Here is a 13,885-nt window from a genome sequence, read left to right on the forward strand (position 1 = left end):
CACGCAGCCAGCATTCAGCAGAAGTAGCCTATAGTAGTGCATCTAACCATTGCACTCCTTTGGATAATCTGGCACCAATCTTTGGAGGACTTTGTAAGTTAACAACAGCATTTTAAACTGCATCTGGAAATCTATTGGTAACCTGTGCTGGCCCACAGCGGAGGTGTAATGTACTCCCTGTCAGGTTCCAAGTAACACCCTCAACGAAAGAAGACTCTGAGGCTCAAAGTTCCTCAAAGTTCCATTTTATTAGAGATGTCATATTGGCACATCTGGGAAAACCTGAATCTGAAAGCTTCCAGGTTTTCCCCACCCATAGAGAAGTCCAAGTCCCTGCCCAGCACCCACATATCCATCACATGGCCCAATCAATGCACCGTCCCAACTGGAGATGCCTCCCAATCACACCCCTCCAAGTGCAGGGCAAGATGTCCTTGACTCTCTGAGAAAGGAATGTTATTGTGACTATATATCTCCCCTGCTCCATATAATCCCCCCTCCCAGTTTCCCACAGCACTAAATGTGGCAGGCCTGAAGATCCAAAGCAAAAGATGGCTTCCAGGCCTGACACTCCCATTTGTGAACCTGCTTCTTCAGGAGTAGTAATATCCCGTTGGGAGACATCAGTGGAAGACACAGAGAGATCCTGATGGAGAAACAGTCACTCATCTTGCTAAGATTCTCCTATCCAAACCCTCTCAGCATGCAGGGACCAAGCCAGAACTTCAGTGGCATCAACATATTTTAAATACACTGGGGAAATGCCAGATAATTACTAAATATTTGCTGTTCTTATTGATATATGATATAAACTGATACAGTATGATACAAATTACTGTGGTGTTGTTTCCTTAGTTAGTGTTTAGTGCATTGCGTGAACTCAGCCAATTGCAGTTTATTCAGTAAATGACAGTTAACCAAACTATGACTTAGTATGATGTAAAATCTTGGCACAGAATTGATTCCAGGAGCTGGTATGTTCATTTGATAATTAACTAGATCTAATAAGGAATAAGGGTGCTTTCAGGTTTTTTTTCTCTCTCATGCCAAATGCATACACTAATGTTTTTATTTCTTCTCAGTTTCTTCTTATTTAGCTCTGAGGAATTACATAATTTCTAGGATTATTTTTATATTTTCTAGGGAAGTATAAGGCTGTTAGAATGCTAGGCACATAAGCAAATATTTTGTTCATATTTTGTTTTCATTGCATTTAACACAGTTTTTCTAACCGGCAAGAGACTGAGAAGAAATGTAAATGCAATATTAAAATTCCTTCTGAATCTCTTAAAAAAACAAACATACGCTTGAATTCTAGAAACTCTCCACCAGAATGAGCACTGTCGAGCAGCATCTTGTTAGTCTGTATTTTAAATGCCAGTTCACTTCTCACTTTTAATTACAATGCACTATGAAGCAGTGTCTGTCTCCTGCTTTGCACATGGGGGTGGAATCCTGTGCAGAGATGGAACAGGTGTGGTTACCATGAGCAGAGGAAGAGAGACACTGTGAGACGGGGGGGGGGGGGGAGAGAAGTCTTCACAGTATCATCTGCAATGTAATTGCAAAATATAGTTCGTAATATAAGTATGGCAGCTAGAAAGCTACAGGCTGGATTCTCTTGCCCACAAAGTGGAATTCTTGCACACATTTAACTATTCCAAGAGAAGCTGATATACAGTATACCGCAGTTTCCTATGTATTTGTTAAATTTGTTAAATTCCTGTCTCTGTTGCTGTGTGGCTATTTCTAGAGAAATGAAAAGCTTTCATAACAGTAGTAAAATAATGGAACAATAGAATAAACAATGAAAAAGAAAACAATGATATAATAATATAAGAATAAAAGATGAGTGGGTGGGGGGGAAAGGGAGGAGCGAGGCGGGGAGGTGAGGTTGCTATCTATCTAGTAGCTACCTCCAGTGGGTCCCATTAAGACAGAGCACATGTTAAGTGATGCTTACAGATATACAGAAGAGCCTAATCTTACACACTAGTTTAATATGTGGTCCAGTTATATTAACACCAAGCCATTTCTGCTATTGTATGCAGGAGAGCTTAGCAACTGTGATTATAAACATACATATACATTTATTATTGATGTTAATATAAAAGAATTGTCAGACAGCAAGTAGTCAGAACTGTAGTTTAAATCAGATGTTAGGGTCCTGTACCACTTTAGCTGCAGTGAAGCAACTGCTCTAAGTAGCCAGCTTGAAAGTTAACAGATTTGGCTTCAATTCTCCTTCTGTCCCAGTTCGCAGTCCAAAGTGATTTATTCTTTATTCTATCCTTGCTAGGACTGTCACCCATGTAAAGAAGCATGTTTTCCAACACACACACCTAGTTCAAGAACACCAGTCAATGCAAACTGTATTGATTAACATTCATGAAAAAATGTTATGACTTACTTTTGTTTGGATGGCTTTGAAAAGTTGATAGAACTAGAAAGTACATGTACAATTCTTTTTCTTAATTTTTTTTCTCCTTTTACAATTAAATTGAATGAAGGTTAGCTTTTAATTTAATACAGGTTATATTTAAAGGCTCTGTGGTTATACATGTGGGTTCCTGTTGTTGTGACCTAGTCTTACTGAGTCATTACAAAACACAATTAGTCCCAAATAAGCCTATTTTATTGTAACAGCTGAGAATTACGTTCATTCCCAGCTGAGTCCAAATTGCAAAACAAGTCCTTCGGAAGAAGTCCTTCGGGATATTTATCGACCTTTATCTTCTTTGACACCCTGCCTTACTTGGCAAAGCCCCATGAAGTTCAGAAACAAACAAGAGATGCCGACTGAAAACAGAGTTAGCAACGTTGCTTTCCTGCAAAAGGCCCCAAGTGCCTTTGTTTCTCTTTTAAGCCTTATGGGAAGGGCCAATCATCTCCTGGCCTTACTCCCGAGTTGTCCCTTTAGTTTTAACTGTTCTTGCCTTCTGGCAGCTCTGCGCATGTGTGCACTAGGAATAGGCTCCTCCTGTTCCTCTGCCTCTCTGCTGTCCAACTCTGGGGCTCCGGAGTCTCCGCATCACTCCCAGATGGCCCTGGCCTCATCTCTGTCTCCAACACAGAGCCCTCATCCGGGCCTTCCCCAGACTCCAGGACTGGCCCATGTTCCTCCCCAGCTTCCTCACTGTCCAACTCCACTGCCAGCTCCGCAGGCTGCTGGCGGACCACAACACCTGTGTCTGATGGGCCCTTCCACTGCCCAATCAAATCTGGATCTCAATTTGAACATCTTCACCAACTCTCATCCTTAATTGTTTTAGGAAAGAAGAGTGCTTCCTAAAAAATAACCTTCTGGTTGTAGTTCAAGTGCATTGTCTCTGCATTCTTCTGAGATAATATCTGTTGTTTTATTCCACAGTTGTAAATAAGGCAAAAATGCTGTCAGCTGGTGTGGCAGAAGCAGTATTGAAATTTCTCAGATCCGAAATGCCGCCTGTTCAGTTCAAGCTGCTGGGCACATTAAGAATGCTAATAGATGCACAAGGTAAAATAAGCTGCTTTCTTTGTTGAACTTTTGATCCATTGCTAACTCTTTTTTTTCCAGGAGAAGAAAAGGGCCTGAAGAAAATCCTTCAAATAAATTGAATGCATATGCAAAAGGAGGACAGTTCATGAATTGCTTCAAGGCCCCGTGTTGTGTATAGCATAACATTTAAAAGCTTGACTCATCTGTAGATTTAACAGTTGTATGATATGGAATGTCATATATGCCCATTATGATATGCTTCTACAAAACCATCCTTTCATTTTTAAATACCTCAACAAAATTGTGAACAGTTTCTTTAATTACAACAAAGTGATTTGAACTCCCACAAGATTCTCGCAGGGGTCAAGCACAAAGTGCCATTTTAGAAAACGGGTGACTACTACTTCCAAGTGCTTTCTTACATTTAAAAAAAGAAGGCCAATAAGTAGCATCTCAAAAGGGGGGGGGAGGAGCTCTTCTTGTTTCTTTTCGATTTAAAATTAATGTTGTCTTTGTAATACATGCAGCAGAAGCTGCTGAGCAGTTGGGAAAGAATGTCAAGCTGGTTGAAAGACTAGTGGAATGGTGCGAAGCCAAGGATCATGCAGGTGTGATGGGAGAATCCAACAGACTACTGTCTGCTCTTATACGACACAGCAAGTCCAAAGTAAGTGACATTGCTTGAGGCTTCCTTAACCAGTGGTGGGTTTCAAAAATTTTTACTACCGGTTCTGTGGGCATGGTTTGATGGGCGTGGCATGGCTTGGTGGGCGTGGCAGGGGAAGGATGCTGTAAAATCTCCATTCGCTCCCCACTCCAGGGGAAGGTTACTGCAAAATCCTCATTTCCTCCTGATCAGCTGGGACTCGGGAGGCAGAGAATAGATGAGCGGGGCCAGTCAGAATTTTTACTACCAGTTCTCCGAACTACTCAAAATTTCTGCTACCGGTTCTCCAGAACTGGTCAGAACCTGCTGCAACCCATCTTTGTCCTTAACCTAACAGTGTGATGCCTGTTCAGTGAGAGAACTGTGCTCCCTCGTTTCCTGACTTGACCATGCTATCACGTTGGTCAACAACATGGATGCATAACCTTTTTTGAGCAAAGAGGTGCTCTTGGCTTTGAGGGAAATGCAGACGGGAAGAGGGATGTTCTCCGTAATGATCACTGATGAAGAAACTAGCTCTGGTATTTTATATGATCCATGCAGTCAAGTCCAGACCAAGCTATCTATTTTTTTAGAGCGGGAAAAAGGAACACCGCACTATACCATTATCTACCCATTCTCAAAAGAGGGGTGCTACTTTCAGTAATGTTTTTGAACTTCTTTCATGTTTTCCATTGAAAAACCTTCTTTGTAAATGGATGTAAATGAGGTTAATGTCCAAGACATATTCTGGGAATAAATTTTCAAAGTGCGTTAACCAACTATACTTATAGCTTCTCTTAGGAAGATAACAACTAACCGGGTTGCAGATTACAAATTTGCCTACAAAATACTGTAGCCTTATTTGAGCGCTCTGGAATTAATCTCGGCATCTTGCAATGGATTTTGCCTTATGGCCTGAAGGGGAAGCAGGAACACCGTTGTTGGATTTTTCCAGATAGTGTTTTTCAAACTTAGCAACTTTTAAAATGTGTGGACTTCCACTTTCAGAATTGCCCAGTCAGCATGCTTTCATTTTATATGGAGTCAAATTACTCAATTTACTTCAAATGCCAAGATGATGATGTTATAGATACAGAAAGATAAGAAATATGCCTATATAGGATGGCAGGTATATGGCTCATTACATAAATAGACCATTATGTTGCACTGTTCACTATTGAAGTCGTTGCCTCATTACTTAAACATTTAAGGATATTGTTATGAAAAACTCATCAAGCAGTTTTCTTAAACAAGGGAAACAAGCATTGTAAACTTGGCAGCAAATAAATGAATAAATTTGTGTCCTTTCCCTGCATAGAGCCATGTGGTTGCTGGTTGTGTGCATTGAATTTTTCATTTCACAGAATAGTGAGATGGTGCTTGTTATAATTAATCTAACAATAAACAAGCTGATTCCATAAGATGTAGCTACAGCTATCTACTAATGGTCAGGGTAGAATAGAATACAGCAAACTGATAAAAGGACCACCTGTGGGCCTGGGTATCTTTTCCAGTGTTCAGTGGCAAAGGGTAACACATTCTTTTTTTATTAAAGTCTAGAAGCAGTTTATTATAATCAACACTAGCATGTTTTTTTAAAAAAATAGAAGAAAAAATTAGCAAATTGGCCTGTTGTATTTATCTATAATGCACTGCAATCTTGTTTCACATTCTCTGTTACTTTTTTTTTTAAGGATGTAATTAGGACCATTGTTCAGAGTGGTGGCATTAAACACTTAGTTACCATGGCAACTAGTGAACATGTAATAATGCAGAATGAAGCTCTCGTTGCTCTGGCATTAATAGCAGCTCTAGAATTAGGTAAGTAGTCCAGCGGTTATCGTTTTGTAATTTATCTCATCTTCAATGATAGAGGCCTTGTGCATGCTAAGCCATGATATTATGTCACTGAGAATTGTGTTCACATATATGCCAATGGGTGGGAAGATGTGGCCCTATACATAGCTTTAAATCCTTCCTAGGATTTATCTTCCATTCTTGCCACTCATCCTCAGTGCCCTTCTTTGAGCCTGACTTATTTCCTCTGAATTTCTGAAAAACCTGCGCTCAGAACAGTACAGAATATTAAAAACAATTAAAATCTATATAAATTTGGCCCAAAATTTAAAAAACCACAAACCAATTAAACATTTAAAAATTTAAAAAAAATTCTTCCTAAGCCAGCCCGGCTTGCTGGAAAAAGTGGGTTTTAAGGGCACAGCGGAAGGCACTGAGGTCTTGGATTCTCCTTATCTCTGGGGGCAGCTGATTCCAGAGGGTAGGTGCCCCCACAGAGAAGGCTCTCCCCCTGGGGGTCACCAGCCTACATTGTTTGGCTGATGGCACCCTGAGGAGGCCCTCTCTGTGGGAGCGCACGGGTCGCTGGGAGGTTGTCGGTAGCAGCAGGTGGTCTCGAAGATAGCTAGGCCCTATGCCATGGAGCGCTTTAAAGGTGATAACCAACACCTTGAAGCGCACCCGGAAGACCACCGGGAGCCAGTGCAGCTCGCGCAGGAGCGGTGTTACATGGGAGCGCCATGCTGCTCCCATCCCTACCCGTGCTGCTGCGTTCTGGACCAGCTGGAGCCTCCGGGTGCCCCTCAAGGGGAGCCCCATGTAGAGAGCATTGCAGTAGTCAAGGTGAGAGGTGACGAGGGCGTGAGTGACTGTGCACAGGGAATCCCGATCAAGAAAGGGCCGCAACTGGCGAATCAGGCGAACCTGATAAAAGGTCCCCCTGGTTACAGCCGTCAGATGTTCCTCCAAGGACAGCTGCATATCCAGGAGGACTCCCAGATTGCGAGCCCTTTCTGTGGGGGCCAAGGACTCGCCCCCAATAGTCAGTGATGGAGTCAACTGACTATATCGGGATGCCGGGAGCCACAGCCACTCAGTCTTGGAAGGGTTGAGCTTGAGCCTGTTCCTCCCCATCCAGATCCGCACAGCCTCCAGGCACTGAGACATCACTTCAAGGGCATCGTTGGGGTGGCCTGGGGTGGAGATGTATTGAGTGATCCAAAATTTCAGCTGCCTTTTAGTTAACCATTTCATACAGCTAAAATTATTATCAGATCCCAAAACCAGGTCCACGCATGAAGGTTCAATTTAACTGATTTATTGCAAAAAGCCTATGCACAGGAATCTTCTCAACAGTCAGCACCTGCTTAGAATTAGATAAGGGTCAACTCCAGTCAAGAGACTTTGTCGTTACATGAGCACTCTTAAACTGATCCTGCTTTTTACTCCTCCCACTGGCTCTGCCATTCCTTCTCCTACAGTTATATTCAGATTGTAATGAATTACAGTTCTAAGGTTCTTATATATTATTACAAAGCCAGGTGTTGCACATTTCTATTCCTGCATATTGCATTTCCTTTTTACAAGCATAAAACTGTGCATGTGTCTCTATTCTGTCCCATTCTGTTTTTGTCAACCCAGATCTCCAACCTCTCAAGGTCACTTTGAATTTGTTTCAACAGTCACTCTGTTGAAGAAAACAGATAAAACCCAAGTTTTAATAACGAATAACGAATTAATAACCAATTTTAATGGGTGATTTAGTTTTTAATATAGGGCCAAATTATTTAATATGTTTTAAATTGTTTTTAAATGTTATGGATATACATATTTTATTGTGGCTGTGCACCGCCCTGAGTCCCTCGGGAGAAGGGCGGTATAAAAATTTAAATAATAAATAAATAAATAAATTATAAATACTTACAGAAAAAGAAATACATATTTCCAGAATTATTTTGTTTACCATTTATAATAAGATTTAAAACTGTGATACAACTATTAGTTTTTACTACCTTATGTTGTGCATAGGCAGGTAACAGGCGTTGAAGCAACAGTATTGGGTTTGTGTGTTAAAATTTGCAAGATGGGCAGAGTGCCATGATTTATGCTGTGCCCCTTTTGTACATGTGCTGTACACATTCAAAAAGTGGGGCTTGTATTGATATTGTTTCCTAATATAAGATAACTAATACATTATCTCTGTATCATCTATCTATCATCTGTCTAACTAATCTATCATCTATCCATCTACGGTATCTATCATCTATTCTATCTATATCTGTCTGCCAGTCTATTATATATCCATCCATCCATCCATCCATCCATCCATCCATCCGTCTGTCTGTCTGTCTGTCTGTCTGTCTGTCTATCTATCTATCTATCTATCTATCTATCTATCTATCTATCTATCTGTCTATCTATCATCTATCTATCTATCTATCTATAATAAAATCAGCTCCTAAAACCTAATTTTTCAGAGGCTGCACCAATCTTGGACTCTTAAGATTTCCAACCAATCTTGGAGTCCATGAAATGTTTTGATTGAGATGCTCAGTTCCTTTTGCTTCCATGTGTTAGCTGGAGACCAGCAGCTTCAATTTCTCTTTGCCAGTTTGCAGAGGAGATCTTTGGACCACTTGTTCTATTTCTGTGTATCCTGAGTTGAAAAGCATTGTTTTAAAATGTCAGCTATCCTATCCAATATTGCACCTTCTGCAAATTTAAATTTAGTAGGCATTTCTTTTATCTCTTCTCCAATTCATTACTAAAAATGAATACCAGACAGTCCTGTGGTACATATCTTATTCCAGTTTAATAAGGAACAGATGAAGTAATTTTCAGTACCGTGAGTACATTTTCTTCGCCATCTGCGAAGCTATCTAATAAGATGTACCACCCAGTCCTCACTCAACTAACTTGTTAATGAGAATATCATGTCCCCTCACAACACACGTATACACTAAATAGCAGAACGGAAGCCATCTACAGTATCTGATTTACAGTTCTCCTCTGTTTGAATTCACAGCCACAGCAGAGAAAGACCTTGAAAGTGCACAGTTAGTGCAGATTCTACACCGGCTCTTATCAGACGATAGAAGCGCACCAGAAATCAAGTACAATTCCATGGTGCTGATCTGTGCACTTATGGGGTCAGGTGAGTTTTCCAAAATTTTGTTTCATGTCAGATCAGAAAAAATCTTAAGAGCAGGAATAAATACATACAACTGCACACATAAACCAGAATATACCTTTTGTCAAATATACCTTTTGTCACAGGCGGTTTCTGTGACAGCTTAAATTTTGTTAGTTTATTTGAATTGAAGCTGCAGCAGTAGGGAATTCAACTCTGTGGTAATTAAATGCCATATGTAAAGTTGTCTCTATATTTATATATCCAAAAATTGTCTCCAGGCAAAACTTATCCAAGACTAGAAACCTAACACATTCGGGAAAGTGGGGGGGAAGGAGATTCACCAGCATTGTCCTTGAAAGTTTTTCTATATGCAGTTAAAAAAAAAAAAAACTGTAGTAGGAAGTTGAATATCATGTTAACCATCTTAAATTTCCACCACTGTATTCCATTGTATGTTTAAACCTTGAAACAATTATGGTTAAATTTATCTGGCTTACCGCTAGCTTACTATTTGTATAGATCGGGACCCAAAGACACAGTGTAATATGACAGCTTTATCCATATAAATTCCAGATACTGTCCATTGAATTCATTACTAAATAGATTTATTTATTCATCAATAAAAACATGAAAATAGTGAAAAAGATTCATAGGTCAGTAAAAACATACTGTTTTTAAAAAAAACATTTTAGATCCAATTTTTGACATGAAAGGATACTTTTCTAAAGCTCATTGCCACTTATTACAGTGAGGAAAAAGGGAAAAGAAATAGTCAAACTTTAGAATTAGAATTAAGCTTGTCATGTTTGAACAGAAGACAAAAACAAAATACTTTGTGGACTAATTACACTCCATTTAAAATATGAGTTATGAATATTGTTAAATATGTGATAAGAATTCATACCATGAAAAAACATTTGGATTTTTTTTCCCCTATCACTTCACATGTATTTGCTTTTGAAATTTGTTGCAAAGGAAACAAGGAAGTTCTAAGCATTTATTAAAAGTTGGCTAAGGAAAACATGTTAATTTCTTGTCTTCCATTTTACCATTAACTAGTCTGTATCTTAACTAGTCCTACATTTTCCCACTAGGCATCTTACTGGTAAATGTAGGCAGTCCCAAAAGCTAGAGGTGTGCTACTTCTAAGAATCAAGCACCAACACAATTTCAAGAGACATTGAAAGAAACACTCAAGGAAAGATAAAAGGAAGATTTCCGCACAGGATTATTGACAATTATCTTTCTAAACCTACTTATCTGGTGCTATGTCCATGATAGCAAAGAATTCAAAGTAGTAGATTGCCCATGTATTATAGAAGACTGCCATCCTGTGTGCAATTTCATGTAACGCCTTGATCCAATATAATGTCCTTGTGAAGAAACAACATAGGATTGAAACACAGCAGCCACTGAAATTGTAAAAGCTCCCTCCTAACCCTAACCTGGTTTCTTCCTTCCATGGTGACACAGGAAAGAATTACGGTAGTATATGGAAACTGATTGAAAAAAGGTGAATATGAAGATTAGCAGAAAATCAAGATCCAAAAAAAGGGCAGGGGAAGCAAGAATTACAGAAAGGTTTAATCCAGTCTAGTATTACATGCATTCCTATCAAAGTGAAATTCCACCTTTAGCTACGTTGTCTTCCTGGCAATAATTTGGGCAGTCTAAATTTATAGACCTGGGATTTTCTGATGACTTTCCATCTAAGGCAGGTGTGTCAAACTTGCAGCGTCACATGACGTATCGTGACTTTTTCCCCCTTTGCTAAACTGGGGATGGGCGTGGCCAGCACGTGACGCTTCCGGCCCGTGGGCCGTGTGTTTGACACCCCTAATCTAACTTTACTTGACTTTTCCAGATCAGCCAGGGTTGGTCAGGCGCTGCTTTGTGGTTGGCATGTAGTTTTAACTTGCATAAGTACTGGTATATGTAAATCCTAAAGTACACAAGAGACCACTTATCTTAAGTCTTGGTTTGACTGGGATTGTCCTGGTTTTGAGCATTACTCCAGACAGCCCAGTTGCTTCCCCAAAAAGTGCCAGGAAATTGAGTTGCTATAATCCAACTAGAAAGCATGGCTCATATCTTCCGACTTTCGGCTCCTCTGCCTGCAAAGGACGAACAAAAAGCAAGTTCAAATAGCTAAACCTTTCTCCTTTTGCAGGTCTTCCCACAGGCAAGGGGGTGGGGGACACGTTTTCAAAGAGGAAAAATGCTCGTACTCTGTTCCTTTATTTGCGCAGGCTCCTGTGGTTGAGTCCTTCCAATGAAAGTTGACTCTTAGTGATTTCATGGACATATCCATTTACTTTTCTTGGCAATAATAAATGGTTTGCCATTGTCTTCTTCCAGAATTGTTTTGTTTCACCTGACCTCACCTGGTATATCCCACTTAGCTTTTCCTCAAGATCATTCAGGATCAATTTATTGCTTTCTTGAGTATTGTGAAAGCAGATGCAGCCTTGCTTTGGCAATGATGGTCAAAATTTACCAGCTATCATCAGCATACTTTTTCATTGTAGATATAGACTACAGGATGGATGCCAGAGCCCTCCCCTTCCCTCCCTACTCCAAGAATATGTTCTTCAGCAAAATAAGCAGTAATGTGGGAAAGCAAGTTGGCCTGCTTGCAATTTTGAAAGTTTTCAACTGCGCCTAATAAAAAGCTGCATTTGCACAACATGCTATGTACATAATGTAAAGGAAGCTATTCCATTTTATGTTTTCCTGATTGCAGTTATTTAATCAACCTTTCAACTTACTGTGTCATATAATCTGATGCATTTTCAGTTTCCAAAATGCACCATTTGTTAAAATTAAGCTTAGTCCCAATTTCTGGAAATCCAATATGATGGGCTATTTTAACTTCAGTAAGTTCCAAACCATTACGGTGCCTGAAGAGGAAAATGTGGCATCAGCTCAGCTTTTATCCTAGTCTGTCATACAAACATAGCCTTGGAAATTGGTTTCTGTGGCTAAATGAAGCTGAGCTTAGCACAGCATGAGCTGCATTTTTCTCAAGACAGCAGCTCCAAACACCTGCTGTATCTGGTACAGGTAAGACTGATTGGGAAAACTGAAACCCACACATCAAGACGATACCAGCTCTGGTAGACTTTGATTCAGGCCAAAGAAAGATTTTAAAATTTTGGTTTTGTTTTTTCTCTCTTCCAGCAATAGCATCTACAAAACAAGCTTGCGTACATTTCTTAGTAGGCTTCTGGAATGGAAGCACTTTTCTTTTCAGATTGTTCCTTTGTACTTTATACAGGCCGAATGTTTACTCCCCCGTCTTTATACAGTTTAAAGAATTGGAAAGAGCAATTTGCATTGAGCTGCTTGAAAGACGCCACTATTTTGCTCCCTCCCGTTTTCCCTACCAGCCAAGCGGTGCCTTGATAATGTCTGCATTCATTTCAGCTTCCTAGAAAATGCAGACAAAAGAGCAGCTGTTCCCAGAAAGGCCCAGCAGGGAAGTAACAGTCTTACCTCTTGTTTGACAGAACCTCTTCACAAGGAAGTGCAAAGCCTGACTTTCCTAGAAGTCGTATCAAAACTCCGCAGCCACGAGAACAAAACGGTGGCCCAGCAGGCTTCCCTCACAGAGCAGAGACTCGCTGTGGAAAGCTGAGGAAGGGGGCACCGGATCCACATTAGCATCATGTCACTGATCTCACCTCTTGTCCTGTCCTGCTGCTGTTACTCCAGCCATGTTTTTTTCCACTGTCACTAATGCATGCGTGTAGCATCCCCACAATGCACTGTTGTAGGTACCTCTCGCTAAATAAGGTTTCTAAAACACTCACAGCCAGTTGTCATAGGATCCTGTCTTTCTTATCCATACAGCAGACGCATACATGCAATCTGCAGCCTTGTTGTCGTTCTCCTTGTATTCTTGTTGCTTGGGCCACATACTAGAATGTGCATGTTGTAGTCCTATAATAATGTAAAAGTGGTACAACCGTGATGACACCTCCCCTCAGACTCCCTGCTTTCCTCAGTAGAGGCAGCAAGACTGTTGAGATGAGGTTTGAGGGCATACCTCTCTTTTTGCTGCTTTAGAGATGAAAGAGGGAAGAGGAAAAGAAATCTTGCTGCTCATTCACTGGTCTTGCCTACTAATGTCAATCCTGTGGTACCTAGAAATAAAACCAATAAAATCCAGTGCTCTCACACATTTCCCTGTGGTCTGTCTTTGTATCCTGGTTTATTTTCGTGGAGCCTTCAAAAACTAGCTGTATGTTGTGATAAGCTATACCAGTAGAATATGTGCATCCTAAATCATAAGTACTTTTGCCTACTTCTCTTTTTTAGTCCCAAAAAAAGAGACCAAATCTGAGCACCAGAATCTGAACAAATAAAGAAAATACACCATTCTCCTTCTAAAACCTCCATTTAGATTAGATTAGATTGGATTGGATTGGATAGGATAGGATAGGATAGGATAGGATAGGATAGGATAGGATAGGATAGGATAGGATAGGATAGGATAGGATAGGATAGAATAGAATAGAATAGAATAGAATAGAATAGAATAGAATTTTTATTGGCCAAGTGTGATTGGACACACAAGGAATTTGTCTTGGTGCATATGCTCTCAGTGTACATAAAAGAAAAATATGTTCATCAAGAATCTTAAGGTACAACACTTAATGATAGTCATAAGGTACAAATAAGCAATCAGGAAACAATATCAATATAAATCATAAGGATACAAGCAACAAAGTTAGTCATAAGTGGAAGGAAATGGGTGGTGGAGATGATAAGATTAATAGTGTAAACATAGTAAATAGTTTGACAGTGTTGAGGGAATTACTGTTCT

The 13,885-nt window shown here is 40.0% G+C and overlaps 1 protein-coding gene across 9 annotated transcripts in view; it reads left to right on the forward strand.

The window, feature by feature from the left end:
* Positions 1–13,240, forward strand: part of RAP1GDS1 (Rap1 GTPase-GDP dissociation stimulator 1) — an 81,004-nt gene extending 67,764 nt beyond the window's left edge. For 5 of the 9 annotated variants that reach the window (XM_034440517.3, XM_034440515.3, XM_034440513.3 and 2 more), the window contains 5 exons: positions 3,371–3,496; positions 4,006–4,145; positions 5,822–5,948; positions 8,950–9,078; positions 12,567–13,240. In XM_034440517.3, coding sequence (XP_034296408.1) covers positions 3,371–3,496; positions 4,006–4,145; positions 5,822–5,948; positions 8,950–9,078; positions 12,567–12,694 — 650 coding nt within the window. In that variant the 3' untranslated portion in view covers positions 12,695–13,240. The remainder of the gene's footprint in view (positions 1–3,370; positions 3,497–4,005; positions 4,146–5,821; positions 5,949–8,949; positions 9,079–12,566) is intronic. The other 4 variants (XM_087875368.1, XM_087875369.1, XM_087875366.1 and 1 more) reach the window with 1 other exon arrangement.
* The last annotated feature ends 645 nt before the right edge of the window (positions 13,241–13,885 follow it).

This window comes from Pantherophis guttatus, chromosome 8 (genome assembly GCF_059756535.1).
Source record: "Pantherophis guttatus breed Tessera chromosome 8, ASM5975653v1, whole genome shotgun sequence".
Classification (NCBI taxonomy): domain Eukaryota; kingdom Metazoa; phylum Chordata; class Lepidosauria; order Squamata; family Colubridae; genus Pantherophis; species Pantherophis guttatus.